Source organism: Gopherus flavomarginatus, chromosome 8 (assembly GCF_025201925.1).
Source record: "Gopherus flavomarginatus isolate rGopFla2 chromosome 8, rGopFla2.mat.asm, whole genome shotgun sequence".
NCBI classification, from domain to species: Eukaryota; Metazoa; Chordata; order Testudines; family Testudinidae; genus Gopherus; species Gopherus flavomarginatus.
This window is the reverse complement of record NC_066624.1, coordinates 71107167-71134404: the sequence shown is the minus strand read 5'-3', so window position 1 is coordinate 71134404 and position 27238 is coordinate 71107167. Positions and strand designations below refer to the sequence as shown.

Genomic DNA, 27238 nt, shown 5'->3' with positions numbered 1-27238 from the left:
CTTTAGGCAACCTTAAACGAGAAGACTTTAGGGGGAAAAATTAGCAGGAGAAGAAACTGACAGCCAACCAGCACTGGAGTGAATTTCACCATTATAGCTGCCATCCTTATCATCTCCTTGTACACCAGGAGCCAGCATGACACCATTGACCATTGTGCTGCCTTCAACTTAACCCTGAGGACTGTCCTAACCAAACAGACTAGATGACACCCCACCCATACTGGCTCTGGCTAAATCCCAAACAGCTGGGATGTGAGACTTTTGTCACTGCCCAGTCCCTCCTTATGTCCTTTTCCTTCCCTACCTCATTTCGCCACTTTCTCTCACTCGCCTTTTTCCAGCTGTCTAGCAAGAGTCTGGCTTAGGTGTCCAAAACTATATGTTTTGCAACAGTGCTGTAAACCTGTGCCCAGAGGGGCAGCTAGAAGCAATGCCCAGAACAGCCCCATGCAGGCATAAGTTTGTCAGGTCTCAGAGTGGCTGATCAGACCATGTGATGCTTGTGTTGTGTTTTTCCAGCAGTGAAGGTGTAAGTATGAGTCAATGCCAGAGATTGGATTTTCTACCTTTTTGTGTGTGGGGGGAGGGAGGGGAGTGTTGCCTTTTAGGAAATAGTTTTGGACTTTAACAGCAACAGCCCCAGCTCCAGCCAGCTGCTTCTCGTTTGCCCAAAAGGGCAGTTAATACTGTACCATTTTAAAGACCGTCAGACATTGGGAAGGGTTCTGGCTAAATATGCTCTTCAGATAACCGGGGTGGGAGGTGCTAAAAATGAAACCCTTACTCAGTACTTTACATTTCAAATGCTTTAACTGATTTCCCTTTTTCTATATCTTTTAAGAAAAGGTGGGAGAAAAATTAATGGTGTGTTGGCCTTGGACTAAGCAGGCTGAGGTCTCTGTATACCAACCCTTGACCTTGTTTACAACTGTACAGTGCTAGACAACTACAGGTTCCTGCCTGCTAATGCCTTTGCCTTGCTGAGCCCATCGAAATTAATACAACAGACCCAATGGTGCGGTCCCTTACAGCTTGTGGGGAGGAGCCAGAGCAGCTGCATGGAATGTGGGAGCTGGCTGGCTGAGGGGGACTGGTGCCTAAGCTGACCAGTAAACCAGTCAGCATGGGAGAGACAAAGCAGCCCCCTCAACCTAGCTAGCAGGCTGAAGAATTCCCTCCTTGCCCACATGCAGTAAGGAACTGCCCACGGTCTCTCCAGGCTTCCCCTGCTCCCCGCCTAAAACTAGGACTGTCTGACAGGCACAAACAGTCTGGGTGCTATCTGTGAGCAGGGCACTAAATGGGATCAGAACTCCCTTGAGCCTAGCAGATCGTACAGGCGTACCGATACATTGGTCAGGGTTATGGTCAGTGCGGGTCGGGGGGTGCTTACACACTACTCTTTACTTGTGGAATCAACCATTCCTTACGTATGCATTCACCTATTGCAGTGGTCACCAACCCGTCTATCGCGATCAGCTGTTCAATCCTGGATGATCTCCCAGTCAATCACGATCTCCAGCTGCACAGCAGGGCTGTCCAGGCCCCATGCTGCTCCTGGGGATGGGGGCAGGGGTCTCCCTCTGCACACTGCTCCTGCCTGCAAGCACTGCCCCCGTAGATCCCATTGGCCAGGAACAGGGAGCTGTGGCCAATGGGAGCTGTGGGGGGCAGTGCTAGCAGAGAGAGAGGCAGCACATGGAGCCATGTGCCACCCACACTCTCCTATTGGGCCACAGGGGCATGCTGGCCCCTTCTGGGAGCGGAGTGGGGCTGGGGTAGGCAGGAAGGCTGTCTTAGCCTTGCTGCACCACCGACTGGGAGCTGCCAGAGGTAAGTGCTGCCCAGTGGGAGGCCACACCCCAACCTTCAGCCCTGAGCCCCGCCTCCCAGAGCCAGCACCCTGTACTACCTCCTGCACCCCAACACTTGCCGCAGCCTGGCGGTCCCTCCTGCACCCAAACTTCCTCCCAGAGCTTGCATCCCTGACCACTTCCTGCACCCCAACTCCCTGCCCCAGGCTCAGCCCAGAGCCCCCTCCCACACTGTGAACCCCTTGGCCAAAGCCCAGAGCCCACACCACCTCTCAAACCCCATCACCCTGTCCCAGCCCATTGAAAGATGGTGGGGGACAGCGAGTAATGGGGGGGGATGGGAGGGAATGAAATGAGTGGGGGTGGGCTTTGGGGAGGGAGCAGGGCCTCTGGGGAGGGGCAGGGCATATCCTGAGTTACCCTTAAATTCAAAAAGTGATCCTGGGCATAAAAAGGTTGGAGACAACTGACCTATTGTATCTTTTTGGCATTAAATTTTGATAATAAACGTATGAACTGACATTGTTTCCCTTGCTTTATTTCTTCCATCTTTTGCCATCTTTTGCCATTCTCTCCTGTCCTTTTCTTTCCAGGATGTGGCTGAATCTTTTCCCCCACTTCTTTCAATGTCAGTTTTCCATCTCATTTTTACCCGTCTACCCTTTATTCTCCCCCCACCCTTCCCTGCCCCTTCTTCTGTTCTGTCATCCTCACTGGCCTCTTCCCTCTTCTGTGGAAAGGGAAAAGCAGATGCTGAAAAATGATTGATTGGCAGAGGAGAAGCCTAAGAATTGGGAAAAAGAGCAGCTGAGGAGAAACAAACAGATGCAAAATTCCTCGCTTTCTATCCCTACTGCAGACCCGGGCCTCACTGGAGCCCTAGATTTGTAACCAGCTGCTATTTGCTGGTTTTCCTTGGTATCACACAAACTAGTTTTTACTTTTCAGTCATTTTTTGTTCTTTGCAGGTCACCTTTGAAAACCAGAACGTTTGATATTATGAACCTGGCTCTGTGAAAAATGAAAGGTTCCTACAGTACAGAGCGGTCTGCTGTTTTGAACGGAGAATACCATTTAGCCAGACAAAGTGCTGTAAAGCAGAATGTCAGGGGCTTTTAGTGCTGAAGGTATAAATGTACGCAGACAGGCAACGCAACTGGGAATCGTGGCACTAAATCTTTGCTGGTAATATTGCCATGTTAGAATTATTTTTCTGTCAATATGAAAGGAAAATGACCAGAAAACAGCGGCAGAAATAAGCATGTAAAAATGGCCTGATTTTCAAAGGTGCTGAGCACCTAGAAAACACAGTGAAATTCAGACCTAAAACTAGATTTACTCTCCTGCAAGGAGGTGCAAATTCTACCTGTTTATATTATCATGGCCTGCTCCACAGAGGGACGAGTCACCCAAGGGACAGTAGAGGGCAAAGGTAACATTACACCAGGCGCGATCAGCTTTTGTCTGTGTCAAGGATCCTTAGTGAAACAGGCAATGACTCAGCAACCTCTTCTTTCTCCTCCCCCATTGTAACTTTGCTTCCATCCTGTCCAGTGTGCTTTATTTTTGGTGCAACGTGGGCTGGCTGTGGGCTCTTACACAAAATTGAAGTTACAGGTACGTTGGGCTATCATAACCCATTTCCTGGGGCCCTGTGGATGTGGAAGGGTGTTTAGATCCAAGCCTGAGTCAGTGAAAAGCGGTGCAGTCTAAGGTGTATAAAAAACATGCAACAAACCCAGAAGGTGCCTTCTATATATTGCATCACTCACACAAACTACCTCAAATTAATTGTCCCATGCCCCCTTCATGCCCTTAAAAGAAAGGAAACAAACTGCACTGCAGCGCAGTAGTCAACAGGTGAAAATAAGACAAGACTCAAGATAAAAAATGTAAAAGTTACCTGCAGTGCACAAAACTACTGCAAGAAAAGCCTCCACACAACAATAAAGGGGCCTTGCTCCAACAGATGTTGCCCAGTGTTCTGTACACAGAATCAATTGCCAGTTACTCTGATGTTAGAAAAGAAAAAAAACCCACACAATCACTAACTTCACAACATTTTTGCTATGTGTTAAAGTTACTTCCTGCCCAATGGCACCGCTGTCTCTGAAGCTCTCACCTGACTCCGTTGAACTAATGCCCAGTATTATATTTTTGGCCCAAACTTTTCAATAGGATACTTGTTGCGAATCATCAAGCAAGAGAAAAGTTTACAAAGGCTGACTTGCATCACTCAATTATTTTGTTGATTTTGCAAACATATATAAAGCTTAAATTTACAGTTTACCTATGCATAGAGGGCTAGGGTGTGCTTTTAGCCCTGATTAAGTGATAAACAGTACCTCCGAATACGAGCCCCCTTCCCCCCCACGAGACATTGTGACTCAGACACACCCTGCACAATGGGCAATAAGGATACTGTGTGGCTTATGTGCCAATGCCTCTCCTGTGTTTCCCTCTTCCTCCTAGAGCAGGTGGGTGGGCAAACTTTTTGGCCCAAGGGCCATATCTGGGTATAGAAATTGTATGGAGAATCATGAATGCTCACACAGCTGGGGTAGATGTGAAGGAGGAGGTGAGGGATCTAGCTAGGGGGTGCGGGCTCCAGGGCGGGGCAAAAAAATGAGGAGTTCAGGGTGCAGGAGGGGGCTCCGGGCTGGGGTGGGTAGGGTGGAGTGTGCGAGGGGGGAGAGGAAAGGGCTCCACCTGGGGGGTGCAGGCTTCGGGATGGGGTTGAGGATGAGGAGTTTGGGGTGTAGGTGGGGCTGGGACCGAGGGGTTTGGAGGGCGGGAGGGGGAATCAGGGCTGAGGCAGGGGGTTGGGGCACGAGGGGGAGTCTTGGGGTGCAGGTTCTGGGCAGCGCTTACCTCAAGCAGCTCCCAGAAGCAGTGGCATGTCCCCTTTCCAGCTTCTATGTGGAGGTGCGGCCAGGCAGCTCTGCTGCATGCTGCTTCATCCGCAGACACTACTCCTGCAGCTCCAATTGGCTGCGGTTCCTGGCCAATGGGAGCTGTGGTGGTGGTGCCTGGGTAAGGGGCAGCATGCAGAGAGGAGCTCCCTGGCTGCCCTTCCATGTAGGAGCTGGAGTGGGGGCCATGACGCTGCTTCCCAGAGCCGTACAGAGCAGCGCCCCCGGACCTTGCTCCCTGCTGGAGCGCTGGAGTGAGGCAAGCCTCAGACCCCACTCCCCTGCAGGAGCTCAAGGACTGGATTAAAAAGGCTGGTGGGCTGGATCCAGCCTCACGGGCCGTAGTTTGCCCACCGCTGCCCTACATTGTGTCTTTCCAGTTTGAGGAATGCACTAACCATTGGCCACTAATCAATGAAAAGGCAGTGAGGCAGATAGCCTCTTGGACTGGGTTGAAAACTTGACTGTCACTGATAACTGCCTGCTGCAAGTGACTAAATACCATCTGTTAGCTCTTAGGGGGTGGTGGGGAGGTGCAGGGAATAACTGATTTAAAAAAAAATTGATGCGGTTGGCCTCATGTTAAATGTAAGTGACTACCTTGATCACATTAATCCTCTTAGAGACGTAGGTCAAGCTATTTATAACTGTCTATTTTTATGCAATATGTTTATGACTTCGTGTGGCAATAGCTGTCTGTTAAATAATGGGCTGAAGGAAAGGCGCAGACAGATTGGTGAAGAGAGGCTCCAAACAAAGATGGGCTGTAACTCAGCCTTTGGAAGCATTCAGCTCTGTATCTGGACTTTGCCCACCTCTAATGTAGGGTCAGATTATGTCTGGCCTTGCATGGATGCTACAGAGAGAGGAGACGGCGCATGAGACATAGGAAATAGCATACTGGTGAGGCTGGTAGGATACTGTACTAGATGGCCTATCTATGATAATGGCTCATACCAGATGTTGCAGTGAAAGGGCAAGAAACCCAGTAGTAGACAATGCTAGAATAATCTGCTCATAGGGGACATTTCTCCCAAATTCCAATTGGTCAGTGTGGTGTCTTATTTCCTTAAAGCATGAGAGTTTAGAGTCTTATTTTTTAATCTTATTGAATGGCAATGTGGATGCTGCAATGATATGATTACGGAAAAGGTGCTAGTGTCTTTAACATAGGATGACATGCCTCCTGAGAGGTCATTCAGGGTATTCTGAGAGGTTAAAGGTAAGGGGATTGTGCCGATGAAGGTCTGTGTTCTTTTGTATGCCTCCCAAATGCATTTCTTTTTCAAGCCTTCCCAGGCCCAATCCAGCAAAGCATTTAAGCACAGGTGCAGTCCCACTGAAGGCAATAGGACGTTTCACAGGCGTAAATGCTTTGCCTCACTCATTGTTATATGGATGAGCTCAGGTATGCACAAGGTTATATCAGCAGCTCCCCCTGTTGGTTCTTACGGATGGTGAGCCACAATGCATCTTGATCATCTACTGAGGCTGCACCGTAGGAGAAGTAGCTTGCTGGCGCCAGCATTACTGTTTGGAAATAGACTTGGAAGTGTTTCACTGCAATAGGCTGCTGTACTCATTTCAAGCAAATGAGCCTGACTTTTACTGTCACTGACTGAGCCCATTCAGCATATCATTTTCCATTCAAATGCCATGTAACATGCATAGTGCAATCAATTCTAGGCTCCCACACAGCAAGAGGAGTCAAGTTTTCCTTCACCAAATGATGGAAGCATAGAAACCCCAATAATAATTTGCAATGCCCCATCTACACACGCTCACATCCACTGCGCCATTAATTCTCAAATAGAAATTAGACATCGGTTTGAACCACAACTTCATATGGGCCCACACTTGACATTTGGTGAAGTTGGAAGCAGCTCCTAACTTTGCAGCTGGGGTAAAATGCACCTTCATTTGCACACCATGCTCATTCAGCCAACTGCTAATTCATCATCGCTTTTCTCCTCCATCAGTGTCTTAGGTCTGAATTCTGTCACCCTCACGTTGACTTAGTGCCTCATTCCAGAGGTAGTGCTAGCATGATTAATGGAACTACTCATGCAGCAAAGTACTATTAGTCAATATAAGGGTGGCAGAATATGACCCTGCTCCAGAGGGTGGCTAGAATTTGCATAGATTATAAAGCCAGAGGGACCATTGTGATCATCTAGGCTAACCTCCTGTATAACACTGGCAATAGGACTTCACTAAATAAATTCCTTCTACAAGTGACCCTTCTATGAGGCACTAACAGCAGCAACAGTAGCTTGGTTTAAATATCTAGGGGCTCCTCTTAAAACTAACATGCACCATTGGCTTCAGCATCCAACCAGAAACCTGGGAAAATGAAATATCTTACCTTGGAACCCCTGAACATCATTCCCACTGGTATAATCCCATGCACATCATCTTTCACAATTCTATCATCATTTACTGTGGAGGAAGGGCAAATGGCATTTAGAACCCTTGAGCAGAGTCCACACCACCAAGGATTCCTTCCTTCCTACAAAATAGAACCCCTTTCCACTCTCTCCAGCTCAGCCACATGCCGCTTCACAGGGGTACATAACTGAGGTTGTGGTTTTGGTGAGCCCCTAACTCAGGGTGTATTAAGTACAGTTTAGCTACCTTTTAATCACACAATACAATAAGAGGAATATTTCATTACCCCAACATCCAAAACTGAAATGAATAACCAAAAATTGTTCAAAGGAACACACTGGCATAGTGAATGCCACTGAAGTACTTCATATTAGCTCTGCTCCCGGATCATGAAATGATGGCAGCAGACAGCACCTTCCTCTCCCACGGTAAGACTACCCTTGTAAGGTTGTTACTGAACTCTGTAGAAATTAATTCAGTGAGATCATAGCCTCATTTCTTCACATTTTATTGTTGCTGTTTCACTTCATATAATTTTCCATGTCACACAACACACAATACTTTGTACATCTCCCTCATCTCATAGAATATTAGACCCTTTAATTATTATTACAAACAGGAGAAAAACCTCCATAATTGTAACAATGCACCAGATTAAAACAAAACTTCCACAGAAATTGAGCCTTGTTCTTATATCACCAGTGTAGGCTCCTTTACTAGACGGACTTCTGAACTTTGTTGGGACTGTCCCAATTGGGAAGATCCTGTGTGCTGCAATTTAGCCTTAGAGACCACAGCTCCCAAGATGTCTTGGGGAAAGAGTGAGACACTTCCTCTTCCAGGGAGTACAGGGAGAGAGGCGGTGGACTCCATTTTGGGGAAAGGGCGAGATTGCTGGTGTGGAGCTCTGTCCATACCAGGAGCTGCTGCTAGGAAGTCAGGAGGTGCTGCTGAGAGCCTGTAGGGGCTTTGACTTAGGCACATGCCACATTATTATTATTATTAGAATAGGTTTATTCCTGGAGGTTACCAGGGCACGCCATTGAGTGTGTACAGGGGCCAGTATGCGGAGGCACTGCCAAATTTAAATTCCTTTAGGAGTAAAGGGACTGCAGCAGAGGGGTGGATAGAGGATTCCCACCTATCCAACATCATCACTGGGCTACTCAGGATCTCCTTTAATGTCAACAACATCAGGCATACAGGTGAGTGTTGCCTGCTCCCGAGTCACCCAGGGAGGAAAGGGGGGTTACACCAGTAGTTTACTAGTGTTGGTGATAATTCTGCTAATTGAGATAAGCTAAATTCCAATGGCAGCTTCATTCTTCAAATGTATACTGTTTGGCTGAAAGCAGCAGGAAGGAAAATAACATATTGTAAATTATGCAAACCCAATATAATATGAAAGATACACATCTCAGTATTTACATTCTGATACTGCATCGGTTTTATTACAAACACGTTCACAGCAGTACAAGAAACTAACTGACCCTTGTACTGTTGCGTGAAAGCCGCCTGTAGTTAGCTGGTTAATGCTGTATATGCAAAGGAAAGCATGTCAGTAATAAAATACGCATATGCATAGCTTCAAAGAGAAACATTGATCCTGACTGGAATCTCAGTTACATTGGTATAAATCAGAAGTAACTTGGTTGAAATCACTCGAGTCAGAATGCTGTAAGACGAGTATAAGTGAGATCAGAATCAGGTACACTTTGACGAAGTTTTTGTGACTATTACCCATGATAATAACAGACTTTATGGCAAGTCAGTGGAGCTATGACAATTTATATGTGCTTTGGATCCGCCCTTCTATGACACATTTTTTTGTGATCACTTAGCACATTTGTGGTTGTGATTTAGCTTTCATTTGATCTAGACTTCAGAGATTTAAAAGGGGGTAACAGAGAAGAAGCTTCCTGAAATTCCTTGGCTACAAAGTAATAACAAAGAGTATCCAAGCAGCAGTTAGAATTTGCTACCCATGCAGCCACACGAATGAAAAGGCTTGCATTGTTGCGTAAAGAGCAGGCAGCTCCAGTTGCGTCCATTGCATACCTAACAAGTAGCCCGACGTTAAAAGGTAAAAAACATATGATAAATACACTCAGGTTCATAGAAACAATCCAGAGAGCCTTCTGGATTGATGTTTCCTCAGGTGGACTCATGTTGTTCTTCATCTTCAGACATCGGATGACTTGAATAGAACAAAAACTCAGTATTACTAGTGGTATAAAAAAACCCAAAATACTTGACAACAGCATAGTTTCTACAGGGTCATCAGAAGTTTTCCGAAAGCAAGTGTTTGCACTTTTCTCAGTAAATCGTGGGTTGAAGTATGCATAAATTATTATTATTATCCAAAGAAATCCGCAGCTAACAGCTGCCTTCAATGGGGACCTGAAATTCTTTGCTTTCAGGGGGTACTTTATTGCAATGAATCGGTCGACGGCTATAAGGGTGATGATATAGATGCTTATAGGCATGTTTGTAAAATATATAGTCTGTATGACATAGCACAGTTTATCTATGGGATGTTCAGTCCTGTGAAAATGCGCAATGAAAGGCAAGGTGAAGACGAGAAAACAGTCTGCAATGACCAAGTTGATCATGTACACTCTGGTTTCTGTCCATTTTTTCAGCTTGCAGCAGAATACCCAGAAGGCAATGATATTAAATATAACTCCAAAAAAGACAAGTGGGATGTAAATAATCAGTTGTAAAAGGTTAAGATTTTCTTGCACTGTGCCGCTGGTGGTGGTGCAGTTCATCCTGATAAGCAGTTACTGCAATGGAAGAATTAAGAGCTATGAAATACAACAGAACACACTGGTGATTAATTTACAACTTATTTATTCTTCTAATATTCACATTTAGTGGTCCAGAGGTATCCTCTGGTGTTCCCAGCCCTCTGACACTACAGTGCAGTGATTCCACCTTCTACTGTTTCATACAAAATCATATTGCAAAGGTTTTTTTCATTTCCCAAGGACCAAAAATGCCAGAAGCTTATTTAAACAGTACCTGAACTTCCAAAGGTACTGGGTACTCAACTCCAAGTGGCATAGATATACAACCCTCTCACCCTGCTCTCTTTGAGAATTTCATACAGTGCTTTCTTCTAAACTCCTGAAACTCTCAATAGACCCACACAGCCCCCCTTTTTTCCTGTCTTCACCAATATGCCTCTTCACACCCAATCTCTTGGTGACATCTAGTCAGCCCATATCCTATCCCTAAGCAGCAATTTGTGAATGACCAACCCACTTATTCCCTTCCTCACTTCAGAATAGGGCCCCATCTCTCTACTCTTAGGCCCAGATCCTCACTGGTATTTAGTTTCCTAAGGCCACCATTTAGGTGTCATTGACATTTTCAAAACCACTGTTCAATTATCATCTAACCTTGTAGGGGCCTAAATCCCTTAGGCATCTAAGTTTCTGCCACTAAGGTGCCTCAGCTCTGACACCACTGCACAGCTAACATGCTGCTTGAAGGCCTAGAAGCAGGATGTTCAAACTAGGCAGGGGAACATGCCTGTCTTGTCTGCAGGGCCCAGTCCTGTAGGTGTGCTTTGCATGCTTGAGCCTGGATACCTGGCAGACCCTTCAGGAGGAGGGCCAGAGATGCAGGCTACCAATAGGTGTATGGGCAGGCAGAAATGAAGGACAGCCCAGCTGGGGGCACAAGGAAACAACAGCTGGGGGGCACAGGGAAATGCAGGTCATGTATGAGAGAGGTAATGAGTATTACCAGGAGGCAGACAGTGAGAGAGACAATGTCAGCTGCTGGGCGTAGGTGCCTAACTCCAGATGAGCATCTGTGACTGAGGATCCTGAGTGGCAAGAGATGCCTATCTCTGGCTTGTTAGGCACGTGCACCATGTCAGCCGCTTAGGCCCCTCTTCCTGTCCCTTTCCTCAGCATTTCACTCCTGGCTGGCTTTTAGGCAGCTCCCTGCTCAGCTTGGTGGCTTCTAAGGTTCCCTTTCTTAGGTGCCTAGCTCCGCTGACCAGACATGGTCTGGACTGCCTGAACACCTAGCTTGGGGCTGAGGATTCCACTAGGCAGTAGGCCACCTAGGGGTTATGTGTTGCAATACTGAGAGGAACAACGCCTTAATTCCTTTGAGGATCTGGGCCTTAATACTTCCTGCATCGTACAGCTGTGACTGGAGAACCCCAGTGTGCATAAAAGTGAAATGGAGACAGGGGTGAAAGTAACTTACAGGATTTACTGGTACTGCTGGAGTCCTGTGGGGGGCGTGGCCTCATCCGGAAGAGGCGTGGCCTCTCAAGAATTAAAGGCCTTGAGGCACCACTGTGGCTGGGAGACCCAGGGCATTAAAATAAACAAGGGGCTTCCAGCTGAAGAGGTGGCTGAGAGCCCCCTGGGGCCAGGGGCAAATTAAAGGGCCCAGGGCTCCGGCCGCCAGGGGGAACCCCAACCTTTGTGGGGCTAAGGCAGGGATTTAAAGAGCCCGCAACTCCTGCCACTGAGGGGAGCTCTGAGCCCTTTAAATTTCAGCCACGGCTGGGATTCAAAGGGCTCTGGGCTGCCCGCAGCGGCGGAGAGCTCTGAGCCCTTTAAATCTCAGCCGCAGCCGGGATTTAAAGGACTCTGGGCTGCCCGCAGCCATGGGGAGCTTTGAGCCCTTTCAGTCCCGGCCGTAGAAGCTGGTGCGGTCCAGCATGGCGTACTGGCTCTTGCTGGTATGCCAGACTGGACCGGACTGGCTTACTTTCACCTCTGAATGGAGAAGTTGCTGTGGTGGTCCTAGCACAGAGGAGTGATGTCCTCTGGCCCTTCCAGGGGATTACACAACCTGTGTGGGTGTTTCAGACCAACAGTGGGATAGTGCAGAGGGCAGGTCATAGAGAAGAAGAGTGATGGAGGGATCCAAAGAGAATTAGTAATTTAGATTGCAGTCAAGTCAATTGCATTGCTACAGTATTTATATGATACCAGCACTCCAAAGCCAGTGCTTTGTATCATGGCCTATAAAAATTAAGGACCAAATCTCCTTACAGCTTTCATTCATTTCCCAGGTAAAACTCTTAACTACACTCAATGGGTTTGATTCTCAGTTATGCTGAGGCTCCTTTACAGTGACTGGTAGTGTAAAGGGCCTTAATACTAATGCAAATGTAATTTGGTGCCCACTTTGAGCCCCTTTACACTGCCAGAGTGGTACAAAGGGGCCTTAGTGTAAATGAGACTCAGGCTCAAGTATTTTTCTACTTAGGTGTCTGGTGAAAGCAGAGAGGAGCATGTCATTATCTGTACCCAATAAGTCATTTAAAAAAAACCAGAAAAAGTGCAACAATCTGCACTGTGTTAGCCAGATGCTTGGTATGATCCAATAAATCTCTCTGCCTTTCATATACACACTGTCCATAGTGGTGGTGATGTGAAATTTGGAATATTCCCCTCTTCAGAAAAATAGACTGAGAGAAGACAACAATCAATTGCCTTGAGGAAACAGGAGAGAAACTATGTAGTGCAGTTCCCAGCCTGGCGAGGGGGTCGGGTCTCAGAGCCTGGACTCTAGCCTGAGTGGGAATGTCTACACTCCTATTTATAGCCCTGCAGCCCTAGCCCTGCCAGCCCAAGGTAGTTGACCTGGGTTCTGAGACTTGGCGCTGTGGGTCTTTTATTGCATTTGAGGCGTAACCTAAGATCACTAAAATTATCCATTGCAAGTCAGTAAGAACTTAATTTTACCTGAGCAGATGTTGAGTAAAGACATTGGGATGGGGCCATAAATGTTGAAGAGCCAGCTTCTGCCACCCGCACTCACATCAAGGGGTACCTGACTCGGGGAATACTTCTCTTCAGTGGGAGTATGCGTGGAGTAAAGGACTACTCAGTGTGAGGGGGGGACAATCTTGCCCTATCTGCATACACTTGCTAAGGGGTGGATTGTACAACCTTCGCACACAGTGGTGAGCATTTTCATTGACCTAAGTGGCATTCCTCAGCTAAGTGCTCACTGATGAATAATTACTCAATCTAGCCCCGATGTGAATTGGTAAACAAAAGCAAACTGTTCAGTAAACATTACTATAAATGGTGGATGAAACTGAATTTGAAAAAAAGAAAAATATACAGGAAAAGAACTTGCATGCTAACAGAAAATAATCCCTCTTGTGATTTGAACCTTCCATAACAAGGAACATGACATAGGAGAAATTCCAGTCTGAGAATTAGAATAATTTATTGTTGTCTTTAAAAATATCTTAACTGCTATGCTAGCTAGCTATACTAGCTCATATCGGACTCAATTTGTGGTCCATTAGAGAGTATTTACAGTAATCTAGGGAAAGAAAGATATCTGCCTTCTGTGTTTTAGTCTATACACATTACTTTAAAGTTAACAGCTGTTAAGCATTAATAATTAAGCCACCTGACCACAACAGTTGAGACAAGACCCGCAGAAAGACAGCGCATTTGAAAAAGTGCCATCAAGGATATATGAAAGCAGAATTTTAAAGTGCTGACCTAACTGCTGATTAATAGCCATTTTAACCTGGAAAATAAAAATGAGTAACCTGCTTACTAATGATTGAGAAACCTCATTGTGGCCCAAGTCTACATTCATTAAAGAAAATTGCATAAGAATGATGATGAAAGAATTAAAAGTTACCTGCTTCTTTGTAGCTCACTGTGCAATTAACTAACTCCACAAGAAAAGCTTTGGTTCAGCACAGATTAGTTTATCTGAATGCGATGGAGTACATTTAATAGACTCAGATTCTGTTCCACTGCTTATTGTTCAGGGCACAAGTCCAAAGTTTCTTTTATCACCAGTTCTGAAGACAAAAGGCACAATGCACAAACCTCCGCCTGTTCCTCCAGACCGACTGGTATGTTTCATCATGAAGCTTCCTTTTTAGTGACAGATGTTTCTCTGGTGCCTCCTACCGATTCCATTATTTCAGTTCAACCCTCTGCAGTATGGTTTTCCCCCGGCAAGGAACTGATACTGAATTTTCACGGGCATCAACTCAAAGGGAAGTTTACTAATTTGTGGAAGGAAAACTATAATGTTTTGTAGCAGCAGCAAGCCTTACACTGATAGCAGTGGAAAACAAAACCTTTTATTTAGCAGTTCAATGCCAACTAACATTCCTGAGCTGGATTATTATTGGCTGGGCACTTCAGAAACCCAGAAGCAAGGGCAGCAGAACGAGATTGCACACGGGGGGAGCAATGGCCTGTTTATCCCTGGTCTGGCTGTTGTCAGTAAGGGTGTCTGTGATGGGGCGCACAACTCACCACTAGTCTGGTGCCTCCTCCTGCCTGCTCTGGGGATTAGCTCATCAGATCGATGCTCATTCCCACTGTTGCATGCTGCCACTCCATCTCTCTCTGGTCTGCAGCCCCTCTTTCATTCCAGGAACCGCTACACCCTCTTCATGACCTTCCAGCCAGGTCACTCAGTGTTCCCGCCTTCCAGGGTATATCAAAGTCTTTCCTTCAGCAGTCTTAGGCAGGCTTCCCATTCACTGGCTCAGGTGCCACTCCTCCAGTAGCTGGTAGGGGAACCCAAGCCCACCCTCTACTCCGGGGTCCAGTTCAAGGACCCTCAACCCAGCAGTTCTGGGCTTCTTCCCCTCTTCTGCCCTCACGTCTCCTTCCCTGGACTGCTTCTTACAGCTCCTGGCTTCCCTCCTCCCTCTTCCGAGGGAGTGACTTCAGTCTATACCTCTCTGCAGCCTCCAAAGACGCCTCCCCTCCCTCTTCCCAGGGAGTGTCCGCCCTTTCCCAGCAGCAGCCCCGGTCTGGTGCCAGCTTCCTGGTCTTAGTCTGTCTATTCCTGCACTGCTGAAACTGAAATAAATTCTCTGGCTCTTCCTCCAGGTACAGCCTGTGGAATTAATAGGCCTGGCCACTTTAACCCCTTCCAGTCCTGTGTGGGGTGGACACTCCTTCACAGTGTCAATTATGATAGTGCAACTTTTCCTCTGCTAAATGGACTGAAACTACCAACTCTTTCCATGCAGGACAATGAAAAGCCAACAGATGGTATGTTATGGTCACTACCCACTTGAAGTGGTGTGGAGCCAATGACATGAAGGTGAAGGCTGTATCTCAGTTACATCTGAGCTATCTAGTTCTCTATACATCTTCTTAAAATGTTCCCAAGTATCTGTTTATATTCTTTGTGGTGCTCATCTGAAGGGATCCTGGTTAGGATTTTATTTTAGGTTCTCTGCCTTGGAGAGTTGGGCAGATCCAACCAAGGAATCATAATTACTCACCAGTTTTGGAATTGCATTCACAAATCAGTGAAACAAGCGCAGATTTGCACACCTACAGCTTTAACAGTCAGATCCTTAGCTGGCATAAACTTGTATTACACCGGTAAAGTCAAAAGAGCTTTGCTGAAGACTTGGTCCTAAAAGTGTAAGGTTCTGATCAATCCCTGGAAGGACTCTCATTGACTTCAATGGGCATTGGGTTGGGCCCAAATATTTTAGGCGTGTAAATGAACTGAAAGATTTTTAGCCCCTGTATCAATTGGTCTTTACGCTGTCAAAATGTGAGCCATCACATTGCTGGCATTTATTTATTTATGTGGATTTATACCTCCAGTCTATGTAACTGACATTTTATAACTGCCACCTTTCTCTTGCTTGTTGTATGTTGGCTTAAATTCGATTGTCAGAGTTTTGGGTCAGGACTGTGACTTCCTCTGCAGTTGGTCAGTGCCCAGGGCAACTGGGGACTGTGTGCACTACCATAATTAATAAATAATAATTGTCAACAGTAATAATTATAGTTATAAATTGTTATTACTAAGTTCCAACAAGTATTAATCATAATTCATGGCTTGGATCCATACAATCACTTCACCACCAGTAAATCTGGCATGTCTGAATTGCACAATTTGATATTCATAAAACGAGCTCCTCAGATTTATCTGGTATGTTTCAGCTTAAAACTTCCTCTTTGGTGTCATGTTTCTGTGGTGCCCGCTACTTGATCTTGTCCGTTACAGCTATTCCCCTATTCCATTTTGTTTCCCCAGACTCCATTTTGTTTTCTGTTCTCCTGTGGCCGCCCTTCCCTGGCTGTTAAGTTGTTTACCAGGGCCACTGCCCTTCTCAAAGGGAGGGCCCCTTAAGTTGTTTAACAAGAGCCATTGCCCTTCTCAAAGGGATGGCCACTTGTGCTGCATGCTAAGTGGGACCACTGCCCTTTTCAAAGGGTTAGTCCTGTTATCACCTCGTTGAACCTGGGCTTGGTGTAGGGTAGGCAATGTCCAGAGCTGCAAGGCCTATTGTGGTTTTAAGATCCTGGGCATGAGTCATAGTCTCATGTGCTCTTGAGTCACCTATTGCACAGGACTATGTCCAGGCATGTCTCTGGGCTTACCTTCAGTTTTTCCCCTGTGCCCCCTCCCCTGTGACAGAGGGAGCCTATCAGGATTACTGGTGGGAAACTGCCCAAGTTTGCCTTTAAAACCAGACATTTTTGAAATACACCTCAGAAAGGTTCCTGCATTGCTGCCTGGTCTGATCAGCCAGGGGTTCTGGGGGGTCCTTTCTCCGCTCTCGTTTTATTTTTGAGCGTACCCCCGTTTTTGAAAACCCCCCCACAAAGAACGAATTGCTACCTGAGAGATCTCCTGATTATTGAGACTGTACCGAACCCTCCTTGCCTCTTCTGATGTTGCTGCTGCTTCTGCCTTTGCTGCTGCCTTGGGGACTGGTAAGAATCCCTCTGTAAAACTTTCTATACTTTTATTTTATTATTTTAGCTGCTGGCTCTGTTTCCCCAGCACACAGACTCAAGCTAAACCTTGGTCTGTGTCTTAAAACCTCTCTTAACTACAGGGCTCTTTGCCACTGCTAAGCTCTGCTCATGTGGGCTTTGCCTTGGGGCTCTCTGCTTTCAGCTGTATCCACCGCTGTAGCCACCATCCCTTGGTTTCCTTGGGAGCTGGGTCCTGGATACATACCACTCTGCCCTCTGTAACCTCCCCATAGCATAAGGTGCACCATAGGTCTTGTTTTTTTTTAAATTTAATAAGTCATAGTTTGTTAAGATTGTAGAGCTTGTAAGTTTCTGTGATATTTGTTGTGTTGCCTAATTGTTGGTTAAGATAAGTTTAGAAAATCATTGCCTGGTTGTATTCTGTAGCTGCTTGTCATTTTACATAAGTTTGATTAAGTTAGGGGATAGATAAGGTTTTTACTATTTGAATTTGTCTTCCCACTGCCCCAATCCCCCCCCCCCCGAGCTCCCCAGTCACTCATTGCAGTCTCTCTGCTGTTTAAACTTGCAGCCTGTCTGCTCTCTGTGTCTCCCTGAGTTTAAACCTCCCTCTGTAGCGCCTCTATCTTTGGTTTCTGCTCCACCACGTGCTCCTCTTCCCCCATCCCCTAACCTCATTCCTCTACCACTGCCTTTCTCTCTCTCTCTCTCTCTCTTTTAATCCCTTCCCCCACGTGTTCACCCCGCTCCTACTGCTGCCAAACCTCAATTGTATTACTGAAGTCTAGCATAAAACCCCATTGGTTACCCTTTTTCTCTCTCACACACCTCACATTTTATATTTACACCACTGTGACACATTTTTTACCTAGAGTTGTTGGTTATTTAACACATTTTACCCATAACTGTTAGTTGGTTATATGCTGCTGTGACACACCCTTTACCTAGAAATTGTTAGCTACCTGTTACATTTATACTTCAGTGTTAGTTGGTTACCAACTGTATTGTACCCCACTGTATTGTACCCCACTATTGAAACCCCCTATACTATACTAAAAGAACTCCCTCCCCAATTGCCTACCTTAACAAACCCCATACCCCTCACTATTAAATTTTCCCTGTTTTTGCATTTTCTTAATAAAGTTTATTTTGCACCCCACCTGTGTGGTAATTGCTCCCCAAGATCCCATATACCTGCAGGCAGGGACAGATCTATTGCATCAGTGCAATCTTTTGCATTATGTTTTGGTTCCGCTCTGCATTTCACCAAGGAAAGAAGCTATGAACCTTGGTTATGGCCAAAGTGCACAGAACACAAGTGAGGAAGATTGCTGTAAGGATGGCTTGTAACTCACCCTTGCAGTCCTCAGGGCTGATTAATGCAGGGGCTTTAGGGGCTGCCGCCCAGGGCCTCGGGCTAAGTAGGGGCCCCGCAGGCCTTTAGCGGCTCGCTGCTTCTTTTCATCCGGCCTGCGTCAAGTCTCTGCACCGCCGGCCGGACACTGGTCCCTGAGCCTCCTGCACCCTGTACCTCCTGCTGCACCCCAACCCCCTGTCCCATCCCTGGTCCCACCCATCCAGCTGGAGCTGCATCCTCTCCCACACTCCAATCGCCTGCCCCAGCCCTGAGCCCACTCCCGCACTCCAAAGCCCCACGGGTCCCACAAAAATCTAATAGCCCTGGGCCCACAGGAGAGTTAATCTGGCCCTGGCAGTCCTGTGATCTTAATGCTTCTCTGTGCAGTGCTGGACCCTCTGTGACATATTAGAGCAGCCTTGCTGATCGCTCTAATGTACTGGGCTGCTGCAACCACAGGGTACCAAAAAACAGCCAAAGGCCAGGGTGGCATTAAGTTGGCCACATCCCTTTTCTCTGTCCTCTCTTCCGTTTCTCTTCTGTGCTAGGGATGGGGAATGACACAAGTCCTATGCTGACTATGTCAGCATTGGCAGATCAATCTAACAATGGGCTAATCCTCCCTAGCCAGTTAAATCATCATTTTGGCCAGATTATGCCAGTGGTGTGGTGAAAAGAATCTGCACCAGGCTGAAAATTCTAGCCCTAGATGTAACATATTCCGACTTCAAAGGTAGAGGCAAAAGTTTTGTAATTAATGTAAATACATTTTAAACTGAGGCAACAGGAGGTTAAGTGATTTGTCTAATGTTACATAGGAAGCTTGTACCACGACTGAGAATAGAACTCTGATCTTACGCCCAGGCCCAATGTCATGCAGGTACTTGGTAGCAGAACAGAATTCTGATCTCTCAATCCTTGGGCCCAGAAAGTTTATATTATGGCTGGGAAGAGAACCCTGCTCTGCCATGGGGTGCACCACAAACTGCTTGTGTGGTGCCTCTTCTTGGTCATTCTGGGGATTGCATGCTATCACACCGTCTCTGCAGCTCCTCTCTCATCCCAGGAATTGCAGTGTCCTCTTCATGACTCAGCCCTCAGGCTAGGTCACTCAGCGTTGCTCCCCTTTTGGGTACCGTCCTTCAAATCCTCTCTTACTCCCACAGTGACTCAGGCAGTTTCCCCGTTCATTGCTCTGCCAGTTCCACTTCCCTAGTGACAGGAAGGGGAACCTGGGCCCGTCTACTATCCTGGGTTCCAGTCCAGGGACCTTCAACCCAGCAGTTTGGGGCTTTCCTCTCCCAGCCCTCACTGCTCCTTCCCTGGACTGCTTCCTAGAACTCCTGATTCCCCTCCTTCCCCTGGGCGTACCAGGTCTACACCTTACAGAAGGTTTACAGAGCTGAGTTAGATGGAAGAAGAGCATGAGTCTGACCATGAGGTTGGAAGATGAAATTTTCTGGGATTTAAGAAGCCTAAATCCTCTCATACTGACTCTTGTGAGAGAAAGAAGACTTAAAAGGAACTGTTCAAGATGGAAGTCCATTTGATACACCACTATGGTTACATCATAGCCATGTGAATCTGTTCCTGATGCTGCTCATTTAAGCTCAGTGTCAACCTGGTTTTCCTACAGGCACAAGAGCTCAGATCAGGGGTGGGCAAACTTTTTGACTTGAGGGCCACATCAGGGAATAGAAATTGTATGGGGGGCCATGAATGCTCACAAATTTGGGGTTAGGGTGTGGAAGGGGAGAGGGCTTTGGTTGGGGGTGTGGGATTTGGGATGGGGCTGGAGATGAGGAGTTTGGGGTGTAGGAGGGTGCTCTGGGCTGGGACCGAGGGGTTCAGAGGGAGATCAGGGCTGGGGCAGGGGTGCAAGTTCCGGCTGGAGGTGCAAGTACATAATGCTTGCTAATACTCTTCTCCCATATGTATAGCATTAATGAGCTCTGAATTTCTCTCAAAACTTCAACAAAAGAAAATGCATCTGTATTCCTCTCTCAACTTAATACAATTCCGTTAAATGAAACTGACAGAAGGAAGCTGAATTCTTTTTATTTATATTCAGGACAGAAAGATAGCAAATAGAAGATGTCAACGTGGAAAAGTTCATGCATCAATGTTTGCACTACAGTACAGTCACAGCACTTACTTGTTTAATGCTGTGTATATACAGGAAGCCACGTTAAAATTAACAGCAGCGTAGTATGTGGTGATTTTATCTTCAGAGATGAAACATAGCTGTGAATATACCACGTGTGATAAGTCTATTGCTTCTCTTGTTACTTCTGGCTTTGGTGTTGCAACATTTTTATACCAGCATTTGGAATATCCTCAACTAAGAGCTATGGGTTTGATTTGTCTTAGAGTGATGAGATTTGGGCTTACAAATGGAGGATGCTTCTTTAAATTCCTTGGCCACAAAATAGTAGCAAATGGCATCCATGCAGCAGTTAGAATTTGCTATACATGCGGTCACATTAATAAAGGTTCTAATCTTCTGGATTGCAAGGCAGTTAACTCCATTTTTTTTCCATCACAAACCTAGCAAGCATCCCAATTTGGGCAGGTGAAAAGCACACTATAAATACAATCATATTTGCAGAAACAATATAGATAGCTTTCTCTATTAGCTTATTTTCCTGTGGATTTGTGAGCATCCTTTTTTTAAGACTGCTGATGATGTGCATGGAACAAAAACTCAATATTATTAGTGGAATTAAAAAAATGAAGATGAAGAAAAATAGAACACTGGTTGATGGTTTCGTGGAAAGCTTTTGAAAGCACAAAGGTTCACTTGTCTCTTGTTTTATGTTCAGACCAGTTATCGTTGATACCCAAAGAAGCCCACAGATAAGAGCTGCCTTCAATGGTGACCTTAAACTCTTTGCCTTAAGAGGATACTTTATGGCAATGTATCGATCGATTGAGATGACAGTGATAATGTAGATGCTCATGGACATATTTATTAAATATATAGACTGTATAGTTAAGCACAGTGTGTCACGATGCCAGTCATTCCAGATGAAATAAATTGTGAAAGGCAAGGAGCAAACTACGGAACAGTCTGCAATGACCAAGTTGATCATGTACACCCTGGTTTCTGTCCATTTTTTCAGTTTGCAGCAGAACACCCACAAGGCAAGGACATTAAATATGGCTCCAAAAGGGAAAATTGTGGCATAAATAATGACTTGAATGAGTCGAACATTGTAATTCAATTTTAGACTGTTGTTGCAGTTTGTTGAGTTTGTCATTACGATGCACCTCTGCTATAGAACGAGGTTTCAGACACCTGAAATATAACAACACATGAGTCTTTTCATTAAAAACAAAAGCTCATCTCCTAGTTGACTCACTACACCCCCTCTGCCAACTAGCCTGATAAACATTCCGTACAAGTTTTGCCCTCCCAATAAGGCAGAAATAACCTCCCTCCATTGCCATGGTCCCTCAACAGCCCCGTGACTCTGAATCATAGTGCAAAAAAATCAATGATTAAAAAAGTTGGATTCTTTTTTAAAATATTAAGTTTAAATTGTATGTTTTCTTTTTTAAAATAAAGTATTTAAAATTAAATTTAAAATTATGGGAATTTATGCTAAAGCCCACATTTAGTATAATTTTATACTGTACAATAGTAAATTTAAATTAGTATATTTTTATATTTTAAATTTAGTATAATTTTATATTATACAATAGTAAATTTAATTTAAATAAAAAATGATTCAAGTAACACATGTTTGATGCTGAAGTTTTAAAGAAAATGACAGCACAAATTGGTGGATTAAGCCCCGTTGAAAAAAAAACAGGAACGCTTGTTTTCCTCCTCTAATCTATAAATAAAAATGAGGCATGAGAGGATGAGATCTACTCATTTTGAAACCTTGAAGGATGTAGTGACCAGAAACAATCCATTCAAAATTCACTGACTGCAGATAATTCTTCCTTTGTTTAATAAATCAGTGAGTTTTAAATGCAAAACATGTTTGGGCAAACAATTTTTTTCTTATATCTCCAGCACACTTAAGGTAGTTTTATGTAACTAGTAAAAACAAATTTTGAAATGCTGGTTTTGTTCAATTTTAATTGCTTTCCAATTTGCTCCCAAATGTAGCTTGACACAAATCACAAATAAAAAAGTTGATCATCTAGTCAATAAGAAATGAATCATTCACCATTTTAAAACATAAAAAAGTAACAATAAAACTCAGAATTATGCTAAACTATATAATTGCTTAAATAAATGTGCATAAATACAGTGTTTTCACCTTTTTAGCAAAACAAAGTACCAAATTGTGTCAACAATGAGAATCAAGCTTTCTTTAGGAGGGTAACTCAGTATAAATGCAAAACAAGATTAAAAATTGATTATTTAAATCAAGGTTTTCTGTTTGCTGACTTAAATCATGTTTAAATCAGTGATCTAAATCACTGATTTAAATCAAACCATCCTGCTCCTAATACCTTGGATATTGGCAGAACTCTATTGTGAATTTAGCATATGGTCCCTCTCTTTCACTGAAATTTTGCTTTTGTGCTTTTCTGGAGGAGGTCCCCTAATGCAAAGCAAGTGTTTTTAGAGCTATTTGTCTGATATCATGATGGTCACTATACATCTGCAGTGACATAATGCAGTAGAACCTCACTGATTTGCATTATATAATACTAGACCCATTGCAAATTAACAAGTAATGAATGTTGAGGGGAGAAAGTCAGTACATATGACATGGTTCCTCCTAATTTCACAAATAATGACATTACTCTTGAAGCAGAGCATCTGAGGTTTTTGGTCCCCCCCCCACCTGGAGTCATTGTAGAGAAGAGGAAGGTAGTAAGAGTTGTTTACACTGCAAAGAAAAACACACTGCAAAGTTCTAGCATCTGGGCTCCAGCCTGAGCCTGGAAGTCTACATAGCACTGAAATAGCCCCACAGTCCAAGCCCTGTGAGCCCGAGTTGGCTGGCATGGGCTAGCTGCGGAGTTTGCTTTGCTGTGTAGACATACTCTGAGTGGCTTTAGAATAGGCCATGTAGTGCAAACATGACAGGCCTTAACCTTGCTAAATTTCTCTTTAACACGTGGTTATTAGTGAAGCCAACACTTCCTGTGGGTCTCTGGGGTTGGGCTAAATGCTGATGGTCTGGAGGGGTCTAATAGGCATAACTGCTATGTTGCTGTTGGAGAGTAAGATATCCAAGAGAAGGTAGATTTATCTGTACTAGATGCTACCACCGCCACCCTCCTGCATGATCGCTTGCCTCCAGGGCCGGTGCTACCATTTAGGCCAACTAGGCGGTTGCCTAGGGTGCCAAGATTTGAGTGTGATAGCGCTAGTGTATGATCATTGAGTTTATGTTAGTGCTGCAGCAATAACTAGGCCCCAGAGTCTGGCTAGGGGAAAGTGGATGTGACAGATGGAAAGAGCAAACCTGCCACATAGAATGAGTGTGAAGGGATCTATGAGAAGAGCCAGGGAAGAGAAAGGGAGCAGACAGGGGCAAGTGGGAGGGGAGAGAAGAAAGAAAAAGAGAAGACAAAAGCATAGAAAATATGATTGAGAAATGGGCACCAATTTTTCACCTTCTGGTGGCCCCTTCCTCTTCCGTGCAGCCCAATACCTTCCATTCATATCTCCCTAACCTCCACTAACAGAGACCTAATCCATGAGACAAACATTCTGTTTTTCACACCTGGTCACCCTGTAAATAAGCACATTTCATTTGTAAATAGAAAGACCGTCTCAAATGACCATCACCATTTCAAGAGCTGCTTGAGTTTGAGTTGCTGCAAAAGTCTGATCATTTGAAATGGTCTTTATATTTCACTCAGGGTTTGGAATATGATTTGTCAAAAGAGAAATCCTGGTTAAAGCAGGAGACAATCTTATACCTGACTAAAACTCTGGGAGGTTAGACACTGTATACCAGGTTCAGTTGGGAGCAGTTTATGGAGCATTTACAGGCTGACCATGAGTGCATAAATATAAAATGCACAGGAATTTGACAATCTAAGTGACAGCACACTGTGATGTTCAAAAACTATGCTGAATACTTTTGACAAAATTATTATTCGTAGCCCCAAATCCTCTCTCTTCCAGATGAAGTTATTTTCAGAATAAAATAGCAATTTGACCTGAAACAAGCTAGTTTAACACTGGCAGAATTATAGTTGAGTGAATAATTTCATCAACAAATGTCACTTCTTTATTTTGTTCCTAAAATGTCCACCAGCAGCCTGACATGTTCTCCACCTGTATTCATTATTCAATATTATCTGACACATGATTCATTAATTTTTTTACTGTCTTGGTTGCTATTAAAAAATGAAATTCCAAATTTGAAGTATGTTGCAGTGCTATGATTGGTCACATACTATTGCTTTGCTCCCGCATTGCATAAGTGTAAATCTTGCAGTCAGATTATGGGCTGTATGCTCAGAAAGTGAATATAAAATGTATACTTCATGAATATTTCCGTGTTTTACTTTCTACTAGTAAAACTGGATTGCTGGAATAGTCCAGGTAAGCAAACATAAAAGGGGAGCAAACATGGCTGAAGTCTATTCAACTAAAAATGCTATTGAGAGAAACCAGGTGGAAAATGATTTTCTTTTGAGATTTTTGAACTTTTTTTAAATATTTTGTATCAATTTTGACCTTTTAAAAATTGTTTAACCTTTTTTCTTATGTATAAATCAACTAAGATTTCGAAATGTAAAGTAATGTGGAATAAACAAAATGAAATTTTCCATTTCAAAACACATTTTGTCAGAAAATCCGCAACCAGCTGTACTATTGAATACTGATAGTAAATTGTGTGTGTATTCTCCCAGTCATCACATCTGGAAAACACTTGAGACTAAAAGCACATAGAATAGAATTACAGGAAGAAACAAAAGCAGCAAGGAATCCTGTGGCACCTTATAGGCTAACAGACGTTTTGGAGCATGAGCTTTCGTGGGTGAATACCCACTTCCTCAGATGCAGCAAAGGAAGAAACAAAGTACATTAAGTCAAAACTCCCAAGGTGTCTTACCAGTGTAATATAATTCAAAGAGTTAGTTGATTGCTGCCTATTAATTACACTGATTACGCAAAGCTCTCAAAAACAAGTTGTATCTACTCTCCTTTGTATCTTGTTCCTGATATTGATGAGAAGCAAGGAAATAAACTGCAGTGCAAAAATACAGTCTCCAGTGAAAATGAAGTAAAAATAAGCATGAGAGAATGAAAGTTACCTGTTGGCTTAACTTCCACAAAACAATTATCAATTCACTCCACAATAAAAACTTCAACACAACAATTAATAGATGCAGACTTTGTTCCAGCTGACATCACCTGGTATTCAGAGCACCGAAAAAGATCTCTCGGTTGCTCAATGGCTCTGTCCTCTCTGGAGTGAGAAAGCCTCACTGCTTGCTCAGTATTTCTAAGAGCTTTGCCTCTTCCTTGAGAACACCACCTCTGTATTTGAATTTGAATCTTCCTGTTCATCTTTGTAGAGTGGCCTCTGCTGATGGCATAGCAGTAATTCCTCTTATGATTCAACTTGATTTATTGGACAAGGAAGCAATGAATGGATAGAGTTTTAAAAAGCATCTCAGTGACTTAGAAAAGGTTTTTAGAAAAAGAGTCCAATCACTATGTTTTAAAACAATATGGGAAGTTGTGGCTAGAGAAGAATTAACATATTTACAATTTTAGAAAATATGAGAAATAATAGACAGAAACATAGAGGGCAGACAGATACTTGATATTTGAATACCTTTTATTCAGTACTCTAAGTACAGTTAAAAACATTTTTATCCAGCAAGTTGAGGGAATAGGGGATGCCAGTAAGTGAAAAATTCCAGTTAACTAAGATGAAGGGAGTTTGGGTGTGGGAGGAGGTGCAGGGCTGGGTGTTGGGGCACAGGAGGGGGCATGAGGCACAGGCTCTGGGAGGGAGTTTGGGTGCAGGATGGGGTGGGGCAGGGGCGTAGGAGGGGTTTTGGGGTTCCAGATCCATGGGGCGCTCACCTCAGGTGGCTTCCTGCAAGTGGTGACCTGTCCCTGTTGCTCCTAATCCAAGGCACCGCAGGCGGCTCTGCACGCTGCACCCGCCTCTCCCTGAGCACTGGCTCCGCAGCTTCCATTGGCCAGGAACTGCTGGGGCAGCGCCTGCGGGAGGAAGCAGCGTGCAGTCGCCTGCTGCACCTCCACTGCATAGAACCAGCAGGGACAGGTCGTCACTTGCAGCGAGCCACCCAAGGTGAGCACCCCCTCGACCTAGCACCCTGAAACCTGTCCCACACCCCAACCCCCTGCCCTGAACCCCCTCCTGCACCCAAACAGCCTTCCAGAGCCCATGCCCACACCCTCTCCCACGTCCCAACCCCCAGTGCTGCACTCCTTCCCACACTCCGAACCCCTCACAGCCATTCCTCCACCTAGGAACAGCAGGGACATGTCGCCATTTCCGGGGTGCCACACGGAGCCAGGTAGGGAGCCTGCCTGCCCTGCACCAATCAGCCTATAAACCAGACTTTCTATGAAGACTAGAAATGCCGGTATATAGAGCTTTCCTTTTGGTACAGGGCTCGGTAACACAATTTCTACTGTACATTCACCTGCAAAACAAACAAATACAGCACACCTGTTCATTTTTATTATTATTAACATTTGATAGCCATACCTGGTCTGTTAAGTATGTGCATACAAAGATTGACTCAATTTAATAAAATCACTAGAAACAACATGAGTGTTACCACATTGCAGAGTGAGCATCATTACATCTTTGTTAAATAGGAAGATCTGCAGACCATATTGCTGTAAAATCGTTCGTTAAACAAAAACTAACTGTTGTCATGATTGCTTTGTTTCTGATATTTGCATGGTAAGGATTTGTAAACTTGTTAAAACTTCCCCAAGAAAAGAAAGAAAGAAAGAAAAATGCTTTTCAATTGGATTTATGCTCCTGATTCACTTACGGGTGTTTGAAAAATCCTACCCTGTATCTAGCATCAATTAAAGTATTGAAATGCATTGATTTTTTTTTTAAA

At 44.6% G+C, this 27238-nt stretch overlaps 3 protein-coding genes across 3 annotated transcripts in view; all 3 read right to left on the bottom strand.

Moving 5' to 3' along the window:
• LOC127056364 (G-protein coupled receptor 35-like) overlaps nucleotides 1–14398 on the bottom strand; it is a 30008-nt gene extending 15610 nt beyond the window's left edge. The window contains exon 1 of the mRNA XM_050964135.1: nucleotides 13760–14398. The gene's annotated coding sequence lies outside the window, so the exon portion shown is untranslated. The remainder of the gene's footprint in view (nucleotides 1–13759) is intronic.
• On the bottom strand, nucleotides 7602–14481 carry LOC127056367 (G-protein coupled receptor 35-like). The gene is made up of 2 exons (XM_050964139.1): nucleotides 14392–14481; nucleotides 7602–9900 (listed from the first exon to the last, which is right to left on the bottom strand). The coding sequence occupies exon 2, from the start codon at nucleotides 9883–9885 to the stop codon at nucleotides 8974–8976; it is 912 nt and encodes a 303-aa protein (XP_050820096.1). The 5' UTR covers nucleotides 9886–9900; nucleotides 14392–14481; the 3' UTR covers nucleotides 7602–8973.
• Nucleotides 14482–20235: 5754 nt separating this feature from the next.
• On the bottom strand, nucleotides 20236–25630 carry GPR35 (G protein-coupled receptor 35). The gene is given in 3 exon segments (XM_050964133.1): nucleotides 20236–20726; nucleotides 20728–21491; nucleotides 25436–25630. Coding segments are annotated over 2 exon segments (918 nt in total). The 5' UTR covers nucleotides 21454–21491; nucleotides 25436–25630; the 3' UTR covers nucleotides 20236–20534.
• Between the last annotated feature and the right edge of the window lie 1608 nt (nucleotides 25631–27238).